The sequence below is a fragment of the Calonectris borealis genome, chromosome 26 (assembly GCF_964195595.1).
Source record: "Calonectris borealis chromosome 26, bCalBor7.hap1.2, whole genome shotgun sequence".
Classification (NCBI taxonomy): Eukaryota; Metazoa; Chordata; class Aves; order Procellariiformes; family Procellariidae; genus Calonectris; species Calonectris borealis.
In genome coordinates, this window is record NC_134337.1 from 2,582,588 (window position 1) to 2,609,410 (window position 26,823).

The following is a 26,823-nucleotide window of genomic DNA, read 5'->3' on the forward strand; positions in this document are numbered from 1 at the left end:
GAAGAGGGTGCCTGTGGGGTGCCCAAGGGTGGGGGCATGGGGGCTGAGGAGGGTGCCTGTGGGGTGCCCAAGGGTGGGGGCATGGGGGCTGGGGAGGACGCCTGTGGGGTGCCCAAGGGTGGGGGCATGGGGGCTGAGGAGGGTGCTGGTGGGGTGCTGGGAGATGTTGGGGCAGGGCAGGGGGGTACCCATGGGGTGCCTGGGCACAGCGGGGCACCGAGAAGGGTGAGGAGGGCACCCACGCCTGGGTGGGGGCCCTGACCCCGGTGCCCCCCAGGGTGCCCAAGCGCCCCATCATCAACACGCCGGTGGTGAGCATCAGCGTGCACGCGGGGGGGGCGCGGGCGCCGCGGGCGCTGGTGAAGCCCATCACCCTCCAGTTCCGGCTGCTGGAGACCCAGGAGCGCTCGAAACCCATCTGCGTCTTCTGGAACCACTCCCTGCTGTGAGGGGACAGGGACGGGGACACCCCCGCGGGGGGACGGGGGACGCGGGGACGGGGCAGGGTGGGTGCCGCGATGGGGTGGCACATGGGGGGTGTTGGGGTGGGGGGGGGACCCTGGGGGGGATGGGTGGGTGGCATGGGGACAGGGCTGTGTCGGAGAGACCTGTCCTGGTGGGTGACACGGGGACAGGGCTGTGGGGTGGCAGCCCTGTACTGGTAGGTGACATGGGGACAGGGTCATGCTGGGCAGCCTGGATCATGGTGGGTGACACGGGGACAGGGCTGTGGGGTGGCAGCCCTGGTAGGGGTGGCCGGGTGGGTGACACGGGGACAGGGCTGTGGGGTGGCATCCCTGGCAGGGGTGGCTGGGGGACAGGGCATTAGGGTGGCAGCCCTGTCCCTGGTGTCACCAGTGGGTGGCATGGGGACAGGGCTGTGGGGTGGCAGCCCTGGTAGGGGTGGCCGGGTGGGTGACACGGGGACAGGGCTGTGGGGTGGCAGCCCTGGTAGGGGTGGCTGGGGGACAGGGCATTAGGGTGGCAGCCCTGTCCCTGGTGTCACTGGTGGGTGGCATGGGGACAGGGCTGTGGGGTGGCAGCCCTGACCCTGGTGTCATGGGTGGGTGGTGGGAGGGGACCTGGGTGGTGTCCCCAGGTGGGGTGGGCGTCCTGGACAGTGGCTGAGGGGGCCAGTGGGTGACTCCGGGTGGGGTGGGTGTCCATGGGTGGTGTCCCCAGATGGGGTGGGTGTCTGGGGTGGTGTCCCCGGGTGGGGTGGGTGTCCCTGGGTGGTGTCCCCAGATGGGGTGGGTGTCCTGGGTGGTAGCTGAGGGTGCCAATGGGTGTCCCCAGGTGGGGTGGGCATCCTGGATAGTGGCTGAGGGGGCCAGTGGGTGACTCCGGGTGGGGTGGGTGTCCCTGGGTGGTGTCCCCAGGTGGGGTGGGTGTCTGGGGCGGTGTCCCCGGGTGCGGTGGCTGAGGGTGCTGGCGCAGGGCGGGCGGCGCGGGCGGCTGGTCGGCGCGGGGCTGCGAGGTCGTCTTCCGCAACCGGAGCCACGTCAGCTGCCAGTGCCACCACCTGACCAGCTTCGCCGTCCTCATGGACATCTCCCGCCGCGAGGTGGGACACGGGGACACGGGGGGACACGGGGACATGGGGGGACACGGGGGGACACGGGGACATGGGGGGACACGGGGACACGGGGGGACACAGGGACACACACGGGGGGACACGGGGGAACCTGGGGACAGGGGTGACCCTGGGGACGGGGACCTGACCTGAGGACACAGGGACATGGGGGGACACGTGGGGACCCGGTGGGGCAGGAGGTGCCACGCCGTGGGGCAGGGCTGTAAGGTGGCAGGGGTGGGGCTTGTGGTAAGGGGGAGGAGACAAGGGGTGGGTGGGGCTTGGTAGAAGGGGTGGGGTCAGGGCTGGAGGTGTGGGTGCCCATGGGGGTGGGGCTGAGCAAGGTGGGGGGGGCTCCCGTGGGGTGGGGCTAAGACGGATGGGTGGGGTTCCAAGGAAGGATGGGGCCAAGCAGGGTTCCAATGGGGTGGGGCTAAGCAGGGTGGGCGGGGTTCCAATGGGTGGGGCTAAGCAGGGTGGGAGGGGTTCCAATGGGGTGGGGCTAAGCAAGGTGGGCGGGGTTCCAATGGGGTGGGGCTAATCAGGGTGGGCGGTGCTCCCAGGGGGCAGGGCTGAGCAGAGTGGGCGGGGTTCCAATAGGGTGGAGCCAAGCAGGAAGGGTGGTGTTCCGGGAGGGCGGGGCTGAATAATGTGGGCGGGGTTTCCCTAGGGCTCTGCCCCCCCAGAGGGGGTGTGGCATTGTGGGCGTGGCTTCCCAGTGGCAGGGCCAGGCAATGTGGGCATGGAAGGAGGAGGCATGGCTCGGGGGGGGCGTGTCTCCCGGGGGGCGTGTCCCCGGGGGGGCGTGTCCCGGGGGGGCGGGGCACCCAGCCGGCACATGACGGGCGCGTGCCGACGGGTGCCGCGGTGCCGCAGAACGGGGAGATCCTGCCGCTGGCGGGGCTGACCTACGCCTCGCTGGGCGTGGGGCTGGCGGGGCTGCTGCTGGCCGTGCTGGCGCTGGGGGGGCTGCGGGGGCTGCGCTCCAACCGCCACAGCATCCGCCGCCACGGCGCCACCGCCCTCCTCCTCGCCCAGCTCGTCTTCCTGCTCGGCATCAACCAGGCCGACCTGCCGGTGGGCAGCCGGGGGGGCGTGGCCAAGGCGGGGGGGCGGGGCTTGGAGGGGGGGGATAGGGAGGGTCTTGGGGATCCCCTCTCTCCCCCCCCCCCATCCCTCCAAGGGGTCCTGGGGGGTGGGGCGCCTGGGGGTGGGGCTAAAGTGGGTGGGGCTAAGCGCAGAGCCATGGTGGGCTGGGCCTGAGAGGGTGGGGCCTTTCAAAGGGGGTGGGGCCTTTCAAAGGGGGTGGGGCTCCCAAGGGGATGTGGCCTTCCAAAGGGGGTGGGGCTCCCAAAGGGGGTGGGGCTCCCAAAGGGGGTGCAGCCTTTCAAAGGGGGTGGGGCCTCTCAAAGGGGGGTGGGGCTCCCAAAGGGGGTGTGGCCTTTCAAAGGGGGTGGGGCCTCTCAAAGGAGGGTGGGCCTCTCAAAGTGGGTGGGGCCTCTCAAAGTGGGTGGGGCTCCCAAAGGGGGTGGGGCTCTCAAAGAGGGTGGGGGTCTCAAAGGCGTGGAGCTCCCGGGGGATGCTAATGTGGGGGTGGGTCTCCCGTGAGGGGTGTGGCTTTCATGGGCGGGGCTGCAGAGGGGGCGGGTCTCCAGGAGTAGTGCATGTGGTTTGCGTGGGCGGGGCTCCCGTGGGTGGGACGGGCGTGGGTGTGGGGCTGCAGGGGGCGGGGCTCCAGCGGTCATGCCCGTGGTTTGCATGGACGGGGCTCCCGTGGGCGGGGCGGACGTGGGTGCGGCTGCAAGGGGCGGAGCTCCAGGGGCGGCGCGCGTGGTTTGCGCGGGCGGGGCGGGCGTGTCGGGGGCGGGGCAGTGACGTGCGGGGCGCAGCTGGCGTGCACGGTGGTGGCCATCCTGCTGCAGTTCCTCTACATGAGCGCGGTGGGCTGGGCGCTGCTGGAGGGGCTGCACCTCTACCGGCGCCGCAGCGAGCCCCGCCACGTCGACCGCGGGCCCATGCGCTTCTACCACGTCCTGGGCTGGGGGCTGCCCGCCTTCATCACCGGTGAGGACACGCCCACAGAGCCAGGCTCCGCCCCCTAGCCCTAACCCCACCCCCTGATCTTAACCCCGCCCCCTCGAGCACCCGCCACCAGGCACCCATCTCTGCCTGGGTCAATGCCCTCTGGATGGCCACGCCCCCTTCCAAGGGTCGGCCCCGCCCCCTGAACCACCTCCCCCAATCAGCTTGGTGCAGGGTGGGGTGCTGTTTCCATGCGTAGCCCCACCCCCAAAGAGCATAGTCCCGCCCCCAACAGCATAGCCCTGTGCCTGAGAGCATAGCCCCGCCCCAACAGCATAGCCACGCCCTCAAGAGCATAGCCCCGCCTTCTCCCAGCATAGCCACGCCCCTGAAGAGTCACACCCCAACAGTTTATCCCCGCCCCACGTGTTTAGCCCTGCCCTCATGCACCATAGCCCCGCCCCCAAGAGCATAGCCCTGCCCCAACCTCTTAGACACGCCCCCATGGCCATAGCCCCGCCCCCAAAGCATAGCCCTGTCCCTAAGAGTATAGCCCCGCCCCCAAGAGCATAGCTACGCCCTCACCCAGGATAGCCACGCCCCTGAACAGAGCCCCGCCCCAACAGCATAGACACACCCCCAAGAGTGTAGCCACGCCCCCAAGAGCATAGCCCTGCCCCCAACATTTTACCCGCCCCGAATTTAGCCCCGCCCTCACCCAGCATAGCCACGCCCCCAACACCTCCTTATGCCCTGCCCCAATCTGCTAGACACACCCCTGGGGCCATAGCCCCGCCCTCATCCATCATAGCCCCACCCCCAAGACGTTAGACACGCCCCCAGGACCATAGCCCCGCCCCCAAGAGCATAGCCACCTCCCCACCCCTGCCCTACCCACATGCCCTTCCACGCCCCACCCCGCCTCTAGCCCCGCCCCTCCTGACTTAGCCCCGCCCCTCCGCGGTTAGCCCCGCCCCCCTGCGGCTTGGCCCCGCCCCTGAGCCGTGCCTGCGCAGGGCTGGCGGTGGGGCTGGACCCCGAGGGCTACGGCAACCCCGACTTCTGCTGGCTCTCCATCCACGACAGCCTGGTCTGGAGCCTGGCAGGACCCATCGCCTGCGCCGTGGCCGTGCGTATGGGGGGCTGGGGGGCGCCCGGGCCACCCATGGGTGCCCACCCCCCTGGCTTGCTCACTCCTCTGCCCCCGCAGGTCAGCATCTTCTTCCTCGTGCTGGCGGCCAGGGCCACCTGCGCCACCCCGCAGGGCTTCGAGAAGAAGGGCACAGCGTGAGTCACCCGGGCGGTGGGGCACCCGTGGGTGGTAGGGGGGCATGGGGTGCTGGGGCACCCGTGGGAGTCGGGGGGGGAATGGGGGGCTGGGGCACCCGTGGGTGGCAGGAGGGCATGGGGGGCTGGGGCACGGATGGGGGACTGGGGCACCCGTGGGAGGCAGGGGGGCATTGGGTGCTAGGGCATTCATGGGAGGCAGGGGAGGGGATGGGAGGCTGGGGCACCCATGGGTGGCAGGGGGGCACGGGGTGCTGGGGCACCCATGGGTGGTGGGGGGCATGGGGTGCTGGGGCACCCATGGGAGGCAGGGGGGCATTGGGTCCTGGCATGCCTATGGGTGGAAGGGCACCCAAGGGTGGTGAGGTACAGGGGGCTGGGGCACCCATGGGTGCATGGGGTGCTGGAGCATCTGCAGGTAGCAGCGGCCATGGGGAGTCAGGACACCCCTGGGTGGCAGGGGGCCACAGGGTGCTGAGGTGCCCGTGGGTAGCAGGGGCACATGAAGGATGTGGGGCACCCACGGGTGGCAGGGCAGATGTGGTGCCCACAGCAGGGGAGCTGGTCTCGGTGTCCGTGGGGGAGCACAGGGGCCAGCGGCGTGGGCAGGCTGCGGGCAGGGCTGCGGGCAGGGTGCGGGCAGGGTGCGGGCAGGGGCTGACGGCGCTCCCCCAGCTCCGGGCTGCAGACGGCGGTGGTGGTGCTGGCGCTGCCCAGCCTGGCCTGGCTCCTGGCCCTGCTCTCCGTCAACAGCGACGCGCTGCTCTTCCACTACCTCTTCGCCGTCTCCAACTGCCTCCAGGTGACCGGGGTCCCCCTATAGCGCCCATACTCCCCTATAGCCCTCCATACCCCCCTATAGCCCCCCATACCCCCCATAGCCCCCATACCCCCCTATAGCCCCCCATAGCGCCCATACCCCCCTATAGCCCCCCATACCCCCCATAGCCCCCATCCCCCCCTATAGCCCCCCATAGCGCTCATACCCCCCTATAGCCCCCCATATCCCCCATACCCCCTATAGCCCCCCATAGCGCCCATACCCCCCTATAGCCCCCCATATCCCCCATACTCCCTATAGCCCCCCATAGCACCCATACCCCCCCTATAGCCCCCATACCCCCCTATAGCCCCCCATATCCCCCATACCCCCTATAGCCCCCCATAGCGCCCATACCCCCCATAGCCCCCATATCCCCTGTGCCCTCCATAGCCCCCTACAATCCCCCCCCCATCCCCTACACAGTTTTTGCCGCCCCCCCCCGCACCCCCAGGCCTCCCCATACCTCCTGTGCCTCCCTGTACCTTCTGCCCCCTATACCTCCCTGCAGCGCCTCCTGCCTATACTTCCCTGTGCTGCCTATACCTCCCTATGCCCCTATATCTCTTCATGCCCTCTATACCTCCCTGCAGCCCCTGTCCCCTACACCTCCCTATGCTCCTATACCTCCCCATGTCTCCTATACCTTCCTGCAAGCCCTGCTGCCTATATTTCCCTATGCCCGTATACCTCTCCATGCCCCCTATACCTCCCTGCAGCCCTCTATACCCCCCTGCCCCTACACCTCCCTATGCTCCTATACCTCCCCATGTCTGCTATACCTCCCTGCAACACCTGCTGCCTATACTTCCCTCTGCCCCTATACCTCTCCATGCTCCCTATACCTCCCTGCAGCCCCTATATCCTTTGCATCCCTCTGCCCCCTATACCCCCATGTGCCCCTATACCCACACACACCCCCGATGCCCCCTATACTTTCCTGTGCCCCTACACTTCCTTTACCCCATCCCGCTCTGTGGCCACTCCACCTCCATATTCTCTATAGCACCCTATAGCTCCCTATAGCTCCCTGAGCCCTCAATACCTCCATCCCCCATACCTGTGTCACCCTATACGTCCCCGCGCCCTGGTATGTCTCTGTCCCCCCATACCCCTACGCCCCCTGGCACCGTGCCCCCTCCCCCTATAGCTGCCCTGCTGGGGACACCCAGGGGGACACAGGGGTGGGGGGGTGATAGGACAGGGGCACCCCAGGAACGAGCCCCTCTCCTGGTGGGTGCCTGGTGGGTACCAGAGGTCCCTCACCTATTTTGGGGGGGCACCCAGTGGGTATGGGGGTCTCTCACCCTGTGCAGGGTGCCAATGGGGGGCACCCAGTGGACATAGGGGGTCCCTCACCCAGTTTGGGGTGTCAATGAGGGGCACCCAGTGGGCAGGGGGGGTCCCTCACCCAGCTTGGGGTGACAATGGGGGGCACACAGTGGGCTTGGGGAGTCTCTTGCCTTGTCCAGGGTGCCAATGGGGGGCACCCAGTGGGCATGGGGGGGTCCCTCACCCTGTCCAGGGTGCCAATGGGGGGCACTCAGTGAGCATGGGGGGGTCCCTCACCCTGTCCAGGGTGCCAATGGGGGGCACCCAGTGGGCAGGAGGGTCCCTCACCCAGTTAGGGGTGCCAACAGGGGGCACCCAGCGAATAGGGGAGTCCCTCACCCAATTTGGGGTGACAATGGGGGGGACCCAGTGCATAGGGGGTGACAATGGGGGGGCACCCAGTGGGCTTGAGGAGTCTCTTGCCTTGTCCAGGGTGCCGATGGGGGGCACCCAGTGGGCAGGGGGGTCCCTCACCCACTTTGGGGTGCCAATGGGGGGCACCCAGTGAGCATGGGGGGGTCCCTCACCCTGTCCAGGGTGCCAATGGGGGGCACTCAGTGGGCAGGAGGGTCCCTCACCCAGTTAGGGGTGCCAACGGGGGGCACCCAGCGAATAGGGGAGTCCCTCACCCAGTTTGGGGTGACAACGGGGGGGACCCAGTGCATAGGGGGTGACAATGGGGGGCACCCAGTGGGCTTGGGGAGTCTCTTGCCTTGTCCAGGGTGCCGATGGGGGGCACCCAGTGGGCAGGAGGGTCCCTCACCCAGTTAGGGGTGCCAACAGGGGGCACCCAGCGAATAGGGGAGTCCCTCACCCAGTTTGGGGTGACAATGGGGGGGACCCAGTGCATAGGGGGTGACAATGGGGGGGCACCCAGTGGGCTTGAGGAGTCTCTTGCCTTGTCCAGGGTGCCGATGGGGGGCACCCAGTGGGCAGGGGGGTCCCTCACCCACTTTGGGGTGCCAATGGGGGGCACCCAGTGAGCATGGGGGGGTCCCTCACCCTGTCCAGGGTGCCAATGGGGGGCACTCAGTGGGCAGGAGGGTCCCTCACCCAGTTAGGGGTGCCAACGGGGGGCACCCAGCGAATAGGGGAGTCCCTCACCCAGTTTGGGGTGACAACGGGGGGGACCCAGTGCATAGGGGGTGACAATGGGGGGCACCCAGTGGGCTTGGGGAGTCTCTTGCCTTGTCCAGGGTGCCGATGGGGGGCACCCAGCGGGCAGGGGGGTCCCTCACCCAGTCAGGGGTGCCAACAGGGGGCACCCAGCGAATAGGGGAGTCCCTCACCCAGTTTGGGGTGACAATGGGGAGGGCCCAGTGCATAGGGGGTGACAATGGGGGGGCACCCAGTGGGCTTGAGGAGTCTCTTGCCTTGTCCAGGGTGCCGATGGGGGGCACCCAGTGGGCAGGGGGGTCCCTCACCCACTTTGGGGTGCCAATGGGGGGCACCCAGTGAGCATGGGGGGGTCCCTCACCCTGTCCAGGGTGCCAATGGGGGGCACTCAGTGGGCAGGAGGGTCCCTCACCCAGTTAGGGGTGCCAACGGGGGGCACCCAGCGAATAGGGGAGTCCCTCACCCAGTTTGGGGTGACAATGGGGTGGACCCAGTGCATAGGGGGTGACAATGGGGGGCACCCAGTGGGCTTGGGGAGTCTCTTGCCTTGTCCAGGGTGCCGATGGGGGCACCCAGTGGGCAGGGGGGTCCCTCACCCAGTCAGGGGTGCCAACAGGGGGCACCCAGTGAATAGGGGAGTCCCTCACCCAGTTTGGGGTGACAATGGGGGGGACCCAGTGCATAGGGGGTGACAATGGGGGGGCACCCAGTGGGTTTGAGGAGTCTCTTGCCTTGTCCAGGGTGCCGATGGGGGGCACCCAGTGGGCAGGGGGGTCCCTCACCCACTTTGGGGTGCCAATGGGGGGCACCCAGTGAGCATGGGGGGGTCCCTCACCCTGTCCAGGGTGCCAATGGGGGGCACTCAGTGGGCAGGAGGCTCCCTCACCCAGTTAGGGGTGCCAACAGGGGGCACCCAGCGAATAGGGGAGTCCCTCACCCACTTTGGGGTGACAATGGGGGGGACCCAATGCATAGGGGGTGACAATGGGGGGCACCCAGTGGGCTTGAGGAGTCTCTTGCCTTGTCCAGGGTGCCGATGGGGGGCACCCAGTGGGCAGGGGGGTCCCTCACCCACTTTGGGGTGCCAATGGGGGGCACCCAGTTGGTATGGGGGGACCCTCGACCTGTCTGGGGTGCCGGTGGGGTCCCCCGCAGTGTGCAGACGGGGGCTGGCTGGCACACGCCCCCCCCCCCCCCCATACCCACGTGCCCCCCCCCTCTCCGCCCCCAGGGCCCCCTCATCTTCCTCTTCTGCGTGGTGCTGAGCAAGGAGGTGCGGAGGAGCCTGCGGCTCAGCTGCGCCCGCCGGCGCGGCCCCGATCCTGCGCTGGCCACCAAATCCACCCTGACCCCCGTGAGTGCTGGGGGGGGGGGGGGGCTGGGGGGGGCCCAGGGGGGTGAGGGGCAGCCCCCCACCGATGTCCCCGTCCCCGTGGCAGGCCTACGGCTGTGACAGCACCTACGTGGCGGGGCGGCTGCACCCAGCACCCGCCGGGGGTTCCAGCGGCTCCCTGCACAGCACCGCGCGCTCCGGCAAGAGCCACCACAGCTACATCCCCTTCGTGCGCCGGTACCGCCGCGGGGGGGGGGGATGGGGGGGGGGGTGGGGGGGGGTGATGGGGTGGGGGGGTGGTGGGGTGGTGGGTGGGGGGGTGGTGGGTGATGAGGTGGTGGGGTGGTGGGTGATGGGGTGGTGGGTGATGGGTGATGGGGTGATGGGGTGGTGGGGTGGTGGGTGATGGGGTGGTGGGTGATGGGGTGGTGGGGTGGTGGGTGATGGGTGATGGGGTGGTGGGGTGGTGGGTGATGGGTGATGGGGTGGGGGGGTGGTGGGGTGGTGGGTGATGGGGTGGTGGGTGATGAGGTGGTGGGGTGGTGGGTGATGGGGTGGTGGGTGATGAGGTGGTGGGGTGGTGGGTGATGGGGTGGTGGGTGATGGGTGATGGGGTGATGGGGTGGTGGGGTGGTGGGTGATGGGGTGGTGGGTGATGGGTGATGGGGTGGTGGGGTGGTGGGTGATGGATGATGGGGTGGTGGGTGATGGGGTGATGGGTGATGGGTGATGGGGTGGTGGGGTGGTGGGCTGGTGGGTGATGGGTGGTGGGTGATGGGGTGGTGGGTGGTGGGAGGTGGGGTGGTGGGGTGGTGGGTGATGGGTGATGGGTGATGGGGTGGTGGGTGATGGGGTGATGGGTGATGGGTGATGGGGTGGTGGGGTGGTGGGGTGGTGGGTGATGGGTGATGGGGTGATGGGGTGGTGGGTGATGGGGTGATGGGTGATGGGTGATGGGGTGGTGGGGTGGTGGGCTGGTGGGTGATGGGTGGTGGGTGATGGGGTGGTGGGTGGTGGGAGGTGGGGTGGTGGGTGATGGCATGGTGGGGTGGTGGGTGATGGATGATGAGGTGGTGGGTGGTGGGTGATGGGATGGCATGGCAGCACAGTGGCAGGGTGGCATGATACTGGGGTGGCAAGATGGCAGGGTGATGGGTTGGTGGGGTGGCATGGTGGTGGGGTGATGGGGTGGTGGCATGGCAGCATGGTGGCAGGGTGGTGGGTTGATGGGATGGGTAGAGGAGTGGCGTGGTGGCAGGGTGGCATGGTGGTGGGGTGGCATGGTGGTGGGGTGGCAGGATGGCAGGGTGATGGGGTGGTGGGTGGTGGGGCAGCGTGGTGGTGGAGCAGTGGGGTGATGGGGTGGGTGGCAGGGCGGCATGGTGGGTGGTGTGATGGCAGGGTGGCGGGATGCTGATGGGTGGTGGGGTGGCAGGTTGGCAGTGTGGCTAGGTGATGGGGTGGCAGGGTGCCGGTGGGTGCCGATGGGCGCCGATGGGTGCCGATGGGTGCCAATGGGTGCCGATGGATGATGATGGGTGCTGGTGGGTGCCAATGGGTGCCAATGGGTGCTGGTGGGTGCCAATGGGCACCGAGGGCCACCGATGGGTGCTGGTGGGTGCTGGTGGGTGCCGATGGGTGCTGGTGGGTGCCGATGGGTGTCGGTGGGTGCCGATGGGCGCTGATGGGCACCAATGGGCGCCAAATGGGTGCCAGTGGGCACCGACGGGCCCCGATGGGCGCCGATGGGTGCCGATGGGTGCAGGTCTCCCCTCTCTGGCAGGGAGGACTCGGGGCTGGCGGGCAGCCCGGGCCAGCGGGCGCTGACCGAGCCCGGGGGGCTCTTCCTCGACACCCAGGACCAGCCCGAGGGTAGGGCCACCGCGTGCGCAACGAGTGCGCCCGGCCTCAGCCCGGGTGGGGTGGGGGGGTGTCCCTGGGCACCCCCTGACCTGTCCCCCCCCCACCCCGCCCCGCAGAGCACGACACGGACTCGGACAGCGACCTCTCCCTGGGGGAGGACCCGAGCGGCTCCTACGGCTCCACGCACTCCTCCGAGAGCGAGGACGAGGCCCCCCCCGCCGGCTGGGACCCCCTGCCCGCGCCCCCCCTGCCCCCCCCCGCGCCCGGTAACGCCAGGCTTAGGGGGGGCACCCAGTGGGGATGGGGTCCCTCAGCCTGGCTGGGGTGCTGATGGGGGGCACCCAGTGGGAATGGGGTCCCTTGTCCTGGCTGGGGTGCGGATGGGGGGCACCCAGTGGGGATGGGGGGGGTCCCTTGTCCTGGTTGGGGTGCGGATGGGGGGCACCCAGTGGGGATGGGGTCCCTTGTCCTGGCTGGGGTGCTGATGGGGGGCACCCAGTGGGGATGGGGTCCCTTGTCCTGGCTGGGGTGCTGATGGGGGGCACCCAGTGGAGATGGGGGGTCCCTAGCCCAGTCTGAGGTGCTGATGGGGGCACCCAGTGGGGATGGGGGGGTCCCTTGTCCTGGTTGGGGTGCTGATGGGGGGCACCCAGTGGGGATGGGGGGGTCCCTTGTCCTGGCTGGGGTGCGGATGGGGGGCACCCAGTGGGGATGGGGTCCCTTGTCCTGGCTGGGGTGCGGATGGGGGGCACCCAGTGGGGATCGGGGGGTCCCTTGTCCTGGCTGGGGTGCGGATGGGGGGCACCCAGTGGGGATGGGGTCCCTTGTCCTGGCTGGGGTGCTGATGAGGGGCACCCAGTGGGGATGGGGGGGGTCCCTTGTCCTGGCTGGGGTGCTGATGGGGGGCACCCAGTGGGGATGGGGGGGTCCCTTGTCCTGGCTGGGGTGCGGATGGGGGGCACCCAGTGGGGATGGGGGGGTCCCTTGTCCTGGCTGGGGTGCTGATGGGGGGCACCCAGTGGAGATGGGGGGGTCCCTAGCCCAGTTTGAGGTGCTGATGGGAGGCACCCAGTGGGGATGGGGGGGGTCCCTTGTCCTGGTTGGGGTGCTGATGGGGGGGCACCCAGTGGGGATGGGGGGGTCCCTTGTCCTGGTTGGGGTGCTGAGAGGGGGGCACCCAGTGGGGATGGGGGGGTCCCTTGTCCTGGCTGGGGTGCTGATGGGGGGCACCCAGTGGGGATGGGGGTTCCCTTGTCCTGGCTGGGGTGCTGATGGGGGGCACCCAGTGGGGATGGGGGGGTCCCTTGTCCTGGTTCGGGTGCTGATGGGGGGCACCCAGTGGAGATGGGGGGGTCCCTAGCCCAGTTTGAGGTGCTGATGGGGGGCACCCAGTGGGGATGGGGGGGGTCCCTTGTCCTGGTTGGGGTGCTGATGGGGGGGCACCCAGTGGGGATGGGGGGGGTCCCTTGTCCTGCTTGGGGTGCTGATGGGGGGCACCCAGTGGGGATGGCTGGGGGGGCCCTGCCCGTCCCAGCAGCCCCCCCCCCCCGCAGGTGACAGCCTGGTGGCCCCGGGGCGGCCGTACTGGCCGGGGGAATTCGTGACGACGGCCAGCGAGAGCGAGGGGCCCGGGGGCAGCGAGACCCTGCGGGTGGAGCCGGCGGGGGGCGAGGGCCCCCCCCGCGGCGAACCCCCCCGCCCCAACGGCGAGGCGCTCCCCAGGGACCCCCCGCTGCTACCCCTGCCCCACCCCCACAAAGGTACGGGGTGCCCCGCACCCAAGCGGGTGTCATGGGGAGGGGGCTTGGGGGGGGGGGGGGGACCTCAAGGCTGGGGGGACACCCCCCCCCCCCTCCACAAACCCTGGGTGATGCCCGCACCCCGCAGGCATCCTGAAGAAGAAATGCCTGCCACCCATCAGCGAGAGGGGCAGCACCCAGCGCCTCGGGCCCCCCCCGCCACCCCCAGCGGGCACCGCCGCCTCCTCGGGCAGCGAGGGCAGCAGGGTGGGGGGCACCCCGGCCCCCCGGCCCCGCCAGACCCTGCAGGAGCAGCTCAGCGGCGTCACCCCCATCGCCATGAGCATCAAGGCGGGCACCGTGGACGAGGACTCCTCCGGCTCCGAGTGAGTGCCCGATGGATGGGTGCTAGGGTGCCCGATGGGCACCCATTGGGTGCAAGGATGGCTGTTGGGTGCCCATCGGGTGCAGGGGTGCCCATTAGGTGCCAGGGTGCCCAATGGGCACCCATTGATGTGCAAGGGTGGCTGTTGGGTGCCCATCAGGTGCAGGGGTGCCCATTGGGTGCAAGGGTTCCCACTGGGTGCCCATCAGATGCAAGGGTGGCTGTTGGGTGCCCATCAGGTGCAAGGGTGCCCATTGGGTGCAAGGGTGGCTGTTGGGTACCCATTGGGTGCAGGGGTGCCCATTGGGTGCAAGGATTCCCACTGGGTGCCCGTCAGGTGCAAGAGTGCCCATTGGGTGCAAGGGTGGCTGTTGGGTGCCATGGTTCCCGTTGGGCACTCATTGGGTGCAAGGGTGCCCATTGGGTGCCCATCAGATGCAAGGATGGCTGTTGGGTGCAAGGGTGGCTGTTGGGTGCCCATTAGGTGCCAGGGTTCCCATCGGGTACCCATTGGGTGCAAGGGTGGCTGCTGGGTGCCCGTCAGGTGCAAGGGTGCCCATCAGGTGCAAGGGTTCCCCCTGGGTGCCCATCAGATGCAAGGGTGGCTGTTGGGTGCAAGGGTGGCTGTTGGGTGCCATGGTTCCCGTTGGGCACTCATTGGGTGCAAGGGTGCCCATTGGGTGCCTGTCAGGTGAAAGGATGACTGTTGGGTGCAAGGGTGGCTGTTGGGCACCCATTGGGTGCCAGGGTTCCCTTTGGGCACCCATTGGGTGCAACACTGCTTATTGGTTGCTCATAGGGTGCCGGGGTTCCCATTGGGTGCCCATTGGGTGCAAGGGTGCCTGTTGGGTGCCCATCATGTGCAAAGATTCCCATTGGGTGCCCATCAGGTGAAAGGATGGCTGTCGGGTGCCCATTAGGTGCCAGGATGCCTATCAGTTGCAAGGGTGGCTGTTGGGTATCCATAGGGTGCCAGGGTTCCCATTGGGTGCCCATTGGGTGCAAGGGTGCCTTTTGGGTGCCCATCATGTGCAAGGGTGCCCACTGGGTTTGAGGATGTCCATTGGGTGCCACTGGGTGTAGGGGTGCACAATGGGTTTGAGGGTGCCTATTGGATGTCAGGGTGCCCATTGGGTGAGGGTGCCCATTTGGTGCCAGGGTGCCTGTTGAGTGCCCATGGGGTGCCTGGGTGCCCACTGGCTGCTCACTGGGTGTGAGGGTTCCCATTGGGCACCAGGGTGACTGTTGAGTGCCCATCAGGTCTAACAGTGCCCATTGGGTGCCCATTGGGCGCCAGTGTGCCCCTTGGGTGCCCATCAGGTCTAACAGTGCCCATTGGGTGCCCATTGACTGTCCATTGGGTGCCCATTGGGTGTGGTGTGCCCATCAGGTGCCCATTGGGTGCCAGGGTACCCCTTGGGTGCCCATCAGGTCTAACAGTGCCCATTGGGTGCCCATTGGGTGCCAGGGTGCCCCTTGGGAGCCCATCAGGTCTAACAGTGCCCATTGGATGCCCATTGGGCGCCAGGGTGCCCCTTGGGTGCCCATCAGGTCTAACAGTGCCCATTGGGTGCCCATTGGGTGTGGTGTGCCCACTGGGTGCCAGGGTGCCCCTTGGGTGCCCATCAGGTCTAACAGTGCCCATTGGGTGCCCATTGGGTGTGGTGTGCCCATTGGGTGCCAGGGTGCCCCTTGGGTGCCCATCAGGTCTAACAGTGCCCATTGGGTGCCCATTGAGTGTCCATTAGGGTGCTGGGGTGCCTGCAGGGGGGGCGCGGGGTGGCATCGCGGTGGGCACCGGGGGGGTCCCTGCCCGCGGGCACTAACCCTCCCTCTTCTCTCCTCTCCGCCCCTCCCCCGCCCAGATTTCTGTTTTTTAATTTTCTCCATTAACCCGCGGGGGCCGGGGGGGGGCTCCTGCCCCCTGCCCCCCCACACCCCCCCCCTCCCCCCTCCATCTCCCCCCGTCCGGGCGAGCGCTGGGTGCTGCGGGCGCGGAGGGCACCCTGGCACCCCGCCTCGCCCCCGATCACGCATCCGTCTGTCTTGTTTTTTATTCCCACCCCCCCCCCCCAACTTTGTGCCCACCCCCCACCCGTCTGTCTGACCCCCCCCACCCACCCAGGAGCGACGAGACCTCCATCTAACGGGGACCCAGCGGGCACCCCCTGCCCGTGCCACCGCGCCAGGGACACCGGGACGGGAGGGTGGCACCGGGACGGGGGGGGGAGGTGGCACCGGGATGGGGTGCGGGGGGGCCACCGGGGAGGGGGGGGGGGGGCACCAGGAGGGGGCACAGCCCCCCCCCCCCTCCCATTGCACTTTGGAGCCTGGCAGGGATTTGCCCCCCACCCCGTTGGCACCGGTGGGGGGGGGGGGGAGATGTGGCATTGGGTGCCCCCCCCCGCCGCCCCCCCCCAGTATCGACCACAGCCCCCAGGCCCGGTGGAGGGTTTTATTTAAAAAATACATGAAAAATACAAAAAAAAGAGGATATATAACCCGCCCCTCCCCCCCCCCCCCCGGTGCCAACCCCCCCAGGTGGGGGGCAGGGGGGGCACGGGGAGGGGGGGGATTAGTTGGGGGGTGCAGGGATGTCTGGGCCCCCCCCCCGCCCCCCCAATACTTTGCCCACCCCAAGGGTGAGGCTGAGGCGGTGGCACCCAGGGGTGGGTGGCACCCAGGGGTGGGTGTTGGGGGGGGGGGATGGGACCCCTGGGTGCTGGGGGGGGGGGGCGGGGGGGGTTCCTACTGCTGACGTGACCTTTTGTAATTAAAGCAAAATCCAACCTGCGCCTCTGCCTCATCCCGGGGGGGGCCCAGTTCTGCCCCCCTCCCCGTGCCTCAGTTTCCCCAGTTCCCCCCTTCCTCACCCACGCACCAGGATGGGGTCGGGGGGGGGGGGTCCGGGCACCCCGAGCTGCTCTGGGTGAGGCGGGGGGGGGGGGGTGTCACCTCGGGGTGCTGCTGACCGCCGTCTTCCGAGGGGGGCGGAGGCGGCTGGGGGGGGGTCCCGGTTTGCACCCCGAGCCAGCGGGTGGGGGGGCTGCCCGTGCCGCCCCCGCGCCTGCAGAGGGGAGAGCAGCCATGGGGAAACTGAGGCACGGGGCGGGGGGGCAATCCCCTGCCCACCCCACCCCCCCCCCAGCAGCACCCATCCTTACCTCTGGGTGTGGGTGCCCTCCCACCCGGTGCTGCCCCCCCCGCCGGGGCCCGGCCGGGCGCCCTGGGGATGGCGCTGGGCGCGGGGGGGCGGCCGGAGGGGACGGGGACGGCGGTGGCCCTGGCACGGGGCTGGCGGGTGGCGGGGGGCACTGGGGCAGCGCCCCCCCTCGCCTTCGGCTGGCCTGGGGAGAGAGGGGGGTGGGTGGGGGCATGGCGGGGGCACCCCGACCCCCCCATCCCGTGGCGGGGCTTGGGGGTGGCTTTGGCACCCACTTGGCCCCTGGGTACTGGATCCCTGGTGGGGCTCGGCTCCCCTTCTCCTGCCCCATGGCGTGGGTGCCCCATGGTGGGTGCCCCAAGGTGGGTGCCCCGTGGTGTGGGTGCCCCATGCTATGGGTGCCCCATGGTGGGTGCCCCAAGGTGGGTGCCCCATGGTAGGTGCCCCATGCTATGGGTGCCCCATGGTGGGTGCCCCGTGGTAGGTGCCCCATGGCACTGGTTCCCCATGGTAGGTGCCCCATGGTGTGGGTGTCCCATGGTGGGTGCCCCGTGGTAGGTGCCCCATGGCACTGGTGCCCCACGGTGGGTGCCCCATGGTGGGTGCCACGTGGCACGGGTGCCCCATGGTAGGTGCCCCATGGTGGGTGCCCCATGGTGGGTGCCCCGTGGTGGGTGCCCCGTGGTGTGGGTGCCCCATGGTATGGGTGCCCCATGGTAGATGCCCCATGATAGGTGCCCCAAGGTGGGTGCCCCATGGCACTGGTACCCCATGGTAGGTGCCCCATGGTGTGGGTGCCCCATGGTGGGTGCCTTATGGTGTGGGTGCCCCATGGCACTGGTACCCCATGGTATGGGTGACCCAAGCATGGGTGCCCCATGGTGGGTGCCCCATGGTGTGGGTGTCCCATGGTGGGTGCCCCGTGGTAGGTGCCCCATGGTGTGGGTGTCCCATGGTGGGTGCCCCGTGGTAGGTGCCCCATGGCACTGGTGCCCCACGGTGGGTGCCCCATGGTGTGGGTGCCCCTTGGCATAGATATTCCATAGCATGGGTGCCCCATGGTGGGTGCCCCATGGTGTGGGTGCCCCTTGGCATAGACGCCCCATAACATGGGTGCCCCATGGTGTGGGTGCCCCATGGCACAGGAGCCCCATGCTGTGGATGCTCCACAGTGGAGGTGCCCCATGGTGTGGGTGCCCCATGGTGTGGGTGCCCCATGGCACAAGCACACCCCACGGTGTGGGTGCCCCCTGCCCACGCCCAGGTTGTCCCCGACCCTGTCCCCGTCCCCCCGCAGAGCCGGTACCTGCTGTCCCCACCCGGAGGGGCTCGGACTTGCCCCGGGTCCCAACCCCCTGCCCCTGGGGAGGGCAAGGCCGGGGGGGGCCCACCCGGCTGGGGGGGGGCACCCTGGCCCCGGGGGGTCCCTTCGGCGCCGCTGTGGGGTGACAGCTGGGCGAGACCTGGAAGCAGAGGTGGGGGGACAAGGACACCGCTTGGTGGGTGCCCACCACCCAGCCGGGGGGGGGGGCCACGGTGCCCCACTTGGGGACATGAGGGTGGCACTCCGAGCCCCCCCACCCCCACCCCAAGATGGATTTGGAGGGGTGGGGGGAGCTTCAGCCCTGGTGGGAACACAGTGTAGGGACCCCCCACCCCCCCACCCTGAGCTGTCACCTACCTTCCGGGTGCCGGGGATGTTGGTGGCAGCGGGGACACCCCGGGGCTTGGCGGGGGGCCGGGTGGTGGCGGCGGGGGGGGGGGACTCCACGGTGGGCAGCAGCGCCCGCACGGGGCTGTCCTTCACCACGAAGGTCTCGCGGCGGGGGCTGCGGGGGCTGCGGGGGGCGGGCAGGGGACCCCGGGGGGTGGCGGGGGACAGGTGACATCGCTCCAGCTGCGCCGCCAGGCGCGTGGCCTCCCGCACCATCTCCTCCAGCCGGGCACCGCTCAGGGGGCTCCAGCGGCCGCTGCCCCCCCCGGCCCCCGCCCCGGCCGGGCTCTCCTCCTCTTCATCCTCTTCTTCCTCCCGGCTGCGGGGTGAAGGCCAGCGTTAGCCCTGCACCGGCTCCCTGAGGGTCCACCCCCCCGCCACCCCGTGTCACCCACCAGGATGGCCAGGAGGTGACATGTCCCCCCCACCCCACCCAGGACGCCAGCCGTGGGGGGGTGTGTCCCCCATGGCCCCCAAAACCTTGGCCACGGGGTGGCACGTCCCCCATGATGCCAGGACCTTGGCCATGGGGTGACAAGTCCATGTCACCCAGAGCCCCATGTATGGGGTGGCATGTCCCCCACGTTCCCCAAAACCTGGGCCACGGGGTGGCATGTCCCCCGTGATGCCAGGACCTTGGCCACAGGGTGGCATGTCCCCCATGTCTCCTAGGTCCCTGGCCATGGGGTGTCATGTCCCCAGTGTCCCTGGCCATGGGGTGACATGTCCCCCAGAACCCCATGTATGGGGTGGCATGTCCCCCATGTTCCCCAAGACCCTGTTCATGAGGTGTCATGTCCCCAGTGTCCCTGGCCATGGGGTGACATGTCCCCCATGTTCCCCAAAACCTGGGCCACGGGGTGGCACGTCCCCCATGATGCCAGGACCTTGGCCATGGGGTGACATGTCCATGTCCCCCAGAGCCCCATGTATGGGGTGGCATGTCCCCCATGTTCCCCAAGACCCTATTCATGGGGTGTCATGTCCCCAGTGTCCCTGGCCATGGGGTGACATGTCCCCCAGGATCCCAGCCATGGGGTGGCATGTCCCTCATGTTCCCCAAAACCTTGGCCATGGGGTGGCATGTCTCCCATGTCCCCCAGGAGCCTGACCATGGGGTGGCATGTCCCAAGGAGGCTGGCCATGGGGATGACATGTCCCCCAGGACCCCAGCCATGGGGTGACATGTCCCCTATGATGCCAGGACCTTGGGCCATAGGGTGGCATGTCTCCCACATCCCCCAAGACCCCATCCATGGGGTGGCAAGTCCCCAGTGTCCCTGACCATGGGGTGACATGTCCCCCAGGACCCCATCCATGGGGTGGCATGTCCCCCATGATGCTAGAACCTTGGCCATGGGGTGGCATGTCCCCCAAGACCCCATCCATGGGGTGGCATGTCCCCAGTGTCCCTGGCCATGGGGTGGCATGTCCCAAATGATGCTAGAACCCTGGCCATGGGGTGGCACGTCTCCCATGATGCCAGGACCTTGGCCACAGGTTGGCATGTCCCCCCATGTCCCCCAGGACCCCAGCCATGGGGTGGCATGTCCCCCAAGACCCCATTCTTGAGGTGGCCATGGGGTGGCATGTCCCCCATGATGCCAGGACACTGTTAATGGGGTGGGATGTCCCCCATGTCCCCCACGTCCCCCACGTCCCCACCTCACCTATCAGAAGGGGACAGGAACCCGAAGTCGAAGCTCTCCTCGGTGACGAAGCGGACATCTGGGGGGACACGCGGGGTGAGCCCCAGCCCCCCAGCACCGGCGGGGAGGGGGCGGGGACGGGACACGGTGGGGACGCGGCGCTGGCACTGCCCTACCTCGCTCCTCGGCCATCGCCTCCGCCTCGGCCCGCGGCGCCGGCACAGGGGCTGCCTGGCGGCGAGCGGGGGGGTGACCCAGGGACCCCCACCCGTGTCCCCAACCCCCACCCGTGTCCCCGACCCCCGGTCCCGGACCCCCGGTGGGGCGCCCGGATGGCACCGGCCAGTGCCCGGGGATGGCACCCGCCGGTGCCAGGGACAATCGGGGCTTTGTGCCACCGGTGACAGCACCGCCGGCACGGGCACGGCGCGGCCTGGGGGGGCTAGAGCGGGGGACCCCCGCACCCCCCACCCGGGGGACTCTCAGCCACGCACCCCAATCCCAGGGGGGTCCCCGACCCACACCCCAATCCTTTGGGGACCCCAACCCCACACTGAGGGTGTCCCAGCCCCCACCGGGGGGTCCCAGCCCTGCACCCCGATCCTGGGGGGGTCCCAGCCCCCACCGGGGGATCTCAGCCCCGAACCCCGGGGGACCCCAGCCCCACACTGAGGGGTCCCAGCCCCGCACCCCAATCCCGGGGGGTCTCAGCCCCACACCGAGGGCTCCCAGCCCCGCACCCCGATACCGGGGGGACCCCAGCCCCCACCGGAAGACCCCAGCCCCACACTAAAAGGGTCCCAGCCCCCACCGGGGGACCCCAGCCCCACACCCTGATCCCGGGGGGTCTCAACCCCCACCGGAGGGTCCCAGGCCTCACCGGGTGGTCCCAGCCCCACACCCCGATACCGGGGGGACCCCAGCCCCCACCGGAGGACCCCAGCCCCACACTAAAAGGGTCCCAGCCCCCACCGGGGGACCCCAGCCCCACACCCTGATCCCGGGGGGTCCCAGCCACCACCGGCGGGTCCCAGCCCCCACCGGGGGACCCTATCCCCACACCCCGATCCCCGGGGACCCCATCCCCACACCGGGGGGTCCCATCCCCGCGCCCCGGGGACCCCCCAGCCCCCCACCGCAGGGTCCCCGCTCCCCCCACCCCCCGCGCCGCGGGTCCCGGTGGCCCCTCCTCCCGCTCCCGGTTGGCCCCGCCCCGCTCCCGGTGTCCCCCCGCCCCCCCCGCCCCGCTCACCGCCGCCCGCCCCCGGCTCCCGCTCGCCGCCCGCGCGCGGAGGGGGGCGTGTCCCGGCGGAGGGGGCGTGCCCTCGTTCGAATTCCCCCTCCCCTGCGTCACAATAGCGGCGCGCCCGCCCGCCGCGCGGATTGGCCCTCTTCCTCTTCCCCGCCCCTCCAACTGCGCTCTCCCATTGGTCGCCGCCGGAAGGGGGGGCGTGCCCCCGGAAGCGCGCGGCGGGCCGGGGCCCTTCCGCCGCCGGCAGCGGCAGCAGCGGCAGCAGCAGCAGCATGGCCGCCGTCCCGCCCGACTCCTGGCAGCCGCCCACCGTCTCCATGGAGACCACGTAAGGGGCGGGGCCGCTCCCCCGGTACCGGCACCGGCAGCGGGCGGCCTCTCCCACCTCGGTCCCTTCGCTCCCCCCGGGACAGCCCCCAGTGTCCGTTACCCCCGGTGTCCCCCGGTACCGGGCAGTCCCCATCACCCCCCGGTACCGGACAGCCCCCAGTGTCCCCCAGTACCGGGAAGACCCTGGTGCCCCCCGGTACCCATTAGCCCCCAGCCCCCCGGTAGCGGACAGCCCCCATTACCCCCCAATACCATCCACTCCCGGTCCCCGCCCAGGTACCGAACAGCCCCCGGTGTCCCCAGTACCGGGCAGTCCCCATCACTCCCCCGGTACCGGGCAGCCCCCGTTGCACCCCGGTGCCCATTAGCCCCCAGCCCCCCGGTACCGGACAGCCCCCATTACCATCCACTCCCGGTCCCCCCCCATTACCGGACAGCCCCCGGTGTCCCCCGGTACCGGGCAGTCTCCATCACCCCCCGGTACCGGACAGCCCCCAGTGTCCCCCAGTACCGGGAAGACCCCGTTGCACCCCGGTGCCCATTAGCCCCCAGCCCCCCGGTACCGGACAGCCCCCATTACCATCCACTCCCGGTCCCCCCCCCCCCCGTTACCGGACAGCCCCCGGTGTCCCCCGGTACCGGGCAATCCCCATCACCCCCCGCTACCAGACAGCCCCCGGTGCCGGGCAGCCCGCGGTTCCCCCCTGCTCCCAAGCACCCCCATCCCCTGCCCTGCCCCCCCCCATCCGGAATGAATCCCGGTGGGGGTGGGGGTGGGGGGGTTGGGGGCACCACGGGGTGACCCCCCGGTACCGGTGCCGGTGCCGGTGCGGCGGCAGGATGGGCCCACTGGTGCTGGAGCTGTACTGGAAACACGCCCCCCGCACCTGCAAGAACTTCGCCGAGCTCTGCCGCCGCGGTTACTACAACGGCACCAAGTTCCACCGCGTCATCAAGGACTTCATGGTGCAGGGGGGGGACCCCACCGGCACCGGTGAGAGACCACCCCCTCCCCGCGTCCCCTCCCGCGCTGAGGGGGGGGGGGGGGGGGGTCCCGGCTGACCCCCCCTTCCCCCTCCCCAGGCCGCGGGGGTGCCTCCATCTACGGCAAACAGTTTGAGGACGAGCTGCACCCCGAGCTGAAGTTCACCGGTGAGCAGAGACCGTCACCGGGAGGTCCAAAACCTGGCCGTGGGGGGTGGCGTGGCCCCCATGTCCCCCAGGACCCCAGCCGTGGGGTGGTGTGGCCCCCGTGGCCCCCAGGACCCCAGCCGTGGGGTGGTGTGGCCCCCAGGACCCCAGCCGTGGGGTGGCGTGGCCCCCGTGTCCCCCAGGACCCCAGCCGTGGGGTGGCGTGGCCCCCGTGTCCCCCAGGACCCCAGCCGTGGGGTGGCGTGGCCCCCGTGTCCCCCAGGACCCCAGCCGTGGGGTGGCGTGGCCCCCGTGGCCCCCAGGACCCCAGCCATGGGGTGGCGTGGCCCCCGTGTCCCCCAGGACCTCAGCCGTGGGGTGGCGTGGCCCCCATGTCCCCCAAGACCCCAGCCGTGGGGTGGTGTGGCCCCTGTGTTCCCCAGGACCCCAGCTGTGGGGTGCTGTGGCCTCCATGTCCCCCAGGACCCCAGGACCCCAGCTGTGGGGTGGCGTGTCCCCCACATTGCCAGGACCTTGGCCATGGGGTGGCATGTCCCCCATGGCCCCCAAGACCCCAGCCGTGGGGTGGCGTGTCCCCTGTGTTCCCCAGGACCCCAGCTGTGGGGTGCTGTGGCCTCCATGTCCCCCAGGACCCCAGGACCCCAGCCGTGGGGTGCTGAGACCCCCATGGCCCCCAGAACCCCAGCCGTGGGGTGCTGTGTCCCCCGTGTCCCCTAGAACTCCAGCCATGGGGTGGCATGTCCCCCATGATGCCAGAATCTTGGCTGTGGGGTGGCATGTCTCCCATGTCCTCCAAGACCTCATCTATAGGGTGGCATGTCCCCCATGTTCCCCAAAACCTGGGCCATAGGGTGACATGTCTGCCATGATGCCAGGACCTTATCCATGTGGTGGCATGTCCCCCAGGAGCCCATCCATGGGGTCGCTTGTCTCCCGTATCCCCCAAGACCCTGACCATGGGGTGACGTGTCCCCCACGTTGCCAGGACCTTGGCCATGGGGTGGCATGTCCCCCATGTCCCCCAGCAACCTGACCATGGGCTGGCATGTCCCCCATGTCCCCCAGGAACCTGACCATGGGGTGGCATGTCCCCCATGATACCAGAACCTTATCCATGGGGTGGCATGTCCCAAGGAGCCTGACCATGGGGTGACATGCCCCAAGGAGCCTGACCATGGGGTGACGTGTCCCCCACGTTGCCAGGACCTTGGCCATAGGGTGGCATGTCCCCCATGTCCCCCAGCAACCTGACCATGGGGTGGCATGTCCCCCATAATACCAGAACCTTATCCATGGGGTGGCATGCCCCAAGGAGCCTGACCATGGGGTGACGTGTCCCCCACATTGCCAGGACCTTGGCCATGGGGTGACATGTCCCCCAAGACCCCATCCATGGGGTGGCATGTCCCCCATGATACCAGAGCCTTGTCCATGGGGTGGCATGTCTCCCATGTCTCCCTAAGTCCCCATCCGTGGGGTGTCATGACCCCCAGGAGGCTGGCCATGGGGTGGCATGTCCCCCAAGACCCCATCCATGGGGTGGCATGTCCCCCATGATACCAGAACCTTATCCATGGGGTGGCATGTCCCAAGGAGCCTGACCATGGGGTGACGTGTCCCCCACGTTGCCAGGACCTTGGCCATGGGGTGACATGTCCCCCAAGACCCCATCCATGGGGTGGCATGTCCCCCATGATACCAGAGCCTTATCCATGGGGTGACATGCCCCAAGGAGCCTGACCATGGGGTGACGTGTCCCCCACGTTGCCAGGACCTTGGCCATGGGGTGGCATGTCCCCCATGTTCCCCAGGAACCTGACCATGGGGTGACATGTCCCCCATGATACCAGAACCTTTTCCATGGTGTGGCATGCCCCAAGGAGCCTGACCATGGGGTGACGTGTCCCCCACGTTGCCAGGACCTTGGCCATGGGGTGGCATGTCCCCCATGTTCCCCAGGAACCTGACCATGGGGTGGCATGTCCCCCATGATACCAGAACCTTATCCATGTGGTGGCATGTCTCCCATGTCTCCCTAAGTCCCCATCCGTGGGGTGTCATGACCCCCAGGAGGCTGGCCATGGGGTGGCATGTCCCCCAAGACCCCATCCATGGGGTGGCATGTCTTCCATGATACCAGAACCTTTTCCATGGTGTGGCATGTCCCAAGGAGCCTGACCATGGGGTGACGTGTCCCCCACGTTGCCAGGACCTTGGCCATGGGGTGGCATGTCCCCCATGTCCCCCAGGAACCTGACCATGGGGTGGCATGTCCCCCATGATACCAGAGCCTTATCCATGGGGTGGCATGTCCCCCATGATACCAGAGCCTTATCCATGGGGTGGCATGTCCCAAGGAGCCTGACCATGGGGTGACGTGTCCCAAGGAGCCTGACCATGGGGTGACGTGTCCCCCACGTTGCCAGGACCTTGGCCATGGGGTGGCATGTCCCCCATGTCCCCCAGGAACCTGACCATGGGGTGGCATGTCCCAAGGAGCCTGACCATGGGGTGATGTGTCCCAGGGAACCTGACCATGGGGTGGCATGTCCCCCATGATACCAGAGCCTTATCCATGGGGTGGCATGTCCCAAGGAGCCTGACCATGGGGTGATGTGTCCCAAGGAGCCTGACCATGGGGTGACGTGTCCCCCACATTACCAGGACCTTGGCCATGGGGTGGCACATCCCCTATATTCCCCAGAACCCCACCCATGATCCATATCTCCCATGATACCAATCAAACAAAAAAAAAAACCACCCCAAAACCCCCCCCCCCCCAAAAGCAGACCATCACCATCACCGATGTCCCTCTGTCCCTCCTAGGTGCCGGCATCTTGGCCATGGCCAACGCGGGGCCGGACACCAACGGTAGCCAATTCTTCCTGACGCTGGGCCCGGCGCAGTGGCTGGACGGGAAGCACAGCATCTTCGGGAGGGTCTGCCAGGGCATGGGGGTGCTGGGCCGCCTGGCCATGGTGGAGACCAACGCCCAGGACCGGCCCCTCGACGACGTCAAGGTCATCAAGGCTTTTCCTTCGGGGTAGTGGGGGGGTGGGGATGTTGGAGGGGGTCCCCCCCCCCCCTTCATTTTGTAGCGTTCGGGTGTAATAAAAGAGGTGGGAAGTGGTGGTGATGTCCACCCCCACCCATGGTGGGATTTTTTTAGGGGGGCTGTGATGGGGAGGTGTCCCTGTCATGGTTGGGGACCAGGGGGCTTGTGTTGGCCCCCCCCCCAAAGGGGTTTGTGGGGGGCTGCCCCCCCCCCCCACCGGGGGGTGTCTCTGCAGGCAGCAGCTGGGCATGGTGGGGTTCCCCCCCACCCCGGCCCTGGGGACATGGAGCTGTCACCGGCCCCAGCTGCTGGGGGGGACACAGTGGGGGGGACAGGAGACCCCAATTTACCCCCCGTCCCTGCCCCAGCTCTGGGGAGGGGGAAGGGTGCTGCCAGGCCCTGCCATGTCCCCATCCCCCCCCCCCCCAAATGTCCTGGGACCCCCAGGGGTGTCCCCCATCACTGGCCCACTGGTTCACTGGGCTTCAGGTGGGTGAGAGGGGGGTGGTGGGGTTCCCCCCCTCCCCCAAATCTGGGGTCCCCACATGGCGCTGGGGACCCCCGGACTGGCACGCGGTGTCCCCATGCATGGGGGTCCCAATGCCAGCACACAGTGTCCCCCCCCCAGCACTTGGTGTCACCCCCGATGGCTTTCAGGGTCCCGGAGCAGCCCTGGGGCCCTTTGCTGTTTTTATAGGACCTACAATAACACCTGGGTTGCAGCAGGCCTGGGGGCTCCAGTCGGGCTCCCAGTCTGCCCAGTGGCCCCAGTACAGTCCTGCGCCAGTGCCTCCTCGTCCCTATGGCCAAGGCACTGGAGGAGGCACAGGGAATGCTGGGGGTACTGGGGGCTGGACTGGGAGGTCCCAGGGCAGGACCTGGGACAGAACTGGGAGCCCCTGGGTGATGCTGGGGATGGTGCGGGGGTGGTACTGGGGGCACTGGGAGGCACTGGGGGACCCTGGGTCTGCAGGTGATGGGGGCACTGGTGGCGGGGTCTGGCTAAGAGGGGACTGGGGGGACTGGGAGCTGTCCCCG

The 26,823-nt window shown here is 69.0% G+C and overlaps 3 protein-coding genes across 4 annotated transcripts in view; 2 read left to right on the forward strand and 1 right to left on the reverse strand.

Moving 5' to 3' along the window:
* CELSR2 (cadherin EGF LAG seven-pass G-type receptor 2) overlaps positions 1–15,783 on the forward strand; it is a 51,460-nt gene extending 35,677 nt beyond the window's left edge. Inside the window, exons 20-33 of the mRNA XM_075173970.1 lie at positions 278–445; positions 1,438–1,564; positions 2,450–2,650; positions 3,463–3,637; positions 4,612–4,724; positions 4,806–4,882; positions 5,558–5,684; positions 9,382–9,504; positions 9,590–9,720; positions 11,267–11,355; positions 11,463–11,612; positions 12,900–13,106; positions 13,234–13,471; positions 15,596–15,783. Of these exons, the coding sequence (XP_075030071.1) occupies positions 278–445; positions 1,438–1,564; positions 2,450–2,650; positions 3,463–3,637; positions 4,612–4,724; positions 4,806–4,882; positions 5,558–5,684; positions 9,382–9,504; positions 9,590–9,720; positions 11,267–11,355; positions 11,463–11,612; positions 12,900–13,106; positions 13,234–13,471; positions 15,596–15,617 (1,948 nt within the window). The 3' untranslated portion in view covers positions 15,618–15,783. The remainder of the gene's footprint in view (positions 1–277; positions 446–1,437; positions 1,565–2,449; positions 2,651–3,462; positions 3,638–4,611; positions 4,725–4,805; positions 4,883–5,557; positions 5,685–9,381; positions 9,505–9,589; positions 9,721–11,266; positions 11,356–11,462; positions 11,613–12,899; positions 13,107–13,233; positions 13,472–15,595) is intronic.
* Positions 15,784–15,911: 128 nt separating this feature from the next.
* On the reverse strand, positions 15,912–21,322 carry PSRC1 (proline and serine rich coiled-coil 1). Its single transcript, XM_075174471.1, has 7 exons — positions 21,249–21,322; positions 20,173–20,227; positions 20,018–20,075; positions 18,315–18,666; positions 17,940–18,096; positions 16,635–16,817; positions 15,912–16,537 (listed from the first exon to the last, which is right to left on the reverse strand). Exons 2-7 carry the CDS (start codon positions 20,186–20,188, stop codon positions 16,422–16,424), a joined length of 882 nt encoding a protein of 293 aa, XP_075030572.1. The 5' UTR covers positions 20,189–20,227; positions 21,249–21,322; the 3' UTR covers positions 15,912–16,421.
* Positions 21,323–21,448: 126 nt separating this feature from the next.
* On the forward strand, positions 21,449–25,846 carry PPIL1 (peptidylprolyl isomerase like 1). 2 transcript variants are annotated; one of them, XM_075174161.1, is made up of 4 exons: positions 21,449–21,576; positions 22,418–22,572; positions 22,662–22,730; positions 25,557–25,846. In XM_075174161.1, exons 1-4 carry the CDS (start codon positions 21,521–21,523, stop codon positions 25,775–25,777), a joined length of 501 nt encoding a protein of 166 aa, XP_075030262.1. In that variant the 5' UTR covers positions 21,449–21,520; the 3' UTR covers positions 25,778–25,846. The 2 variants fall into 2 exon arrangements, with proteins under 2 accessions (XP_075030262.1, XP_075030261.1); XM_075174160.1 differs by having other exon boundaries at positions 21,482–22,021; positions 22,198–22,572.
* The last annotated feature ends 977 nt before the right edge of the window (positions 25,847–26,823 follow it).

Coding starts and splice junctions, on each gene's coding strand:
- PPIL1 (XM_075174161.1), top strand. CDS start 21,521: ATGGCCGCCGTCCCGCCCGACTCCTGGCAGCCGCCCACCGTCTCCATG. Junction 21,577..22,417: donor ACCGTCTCCATGGAGACCAC/GTAAGGGGCGGG, acceptor GTGCGGCGGCAG/GATGGGCCCACTGGTGCTGG. Junction 22,731..25,556: donor CCCCGAGCTGAAGTTCACCG/GTGAGCAGAGAC, acceptor TGTCCCTCCTAG/GTGCCGGCATCTTGGCCATG.
- PSRC1 (XM_075174471.1), bottom strand. Junction 18,667..20,017: donor TTCCTGTCCCCTTCTGATAG/GTGAGGTGGGGA, acceptor TTCACCCCGCAG/CCGGGAGGAAGAAGAGGATG. Junction 18,097..18,314: donor ACATCCCCGGCACCCGGAAG/GTAGGTGACAGC, acceptor CTCTGCTTCCAG/GTCTCGCCCAGCTGTCACCC.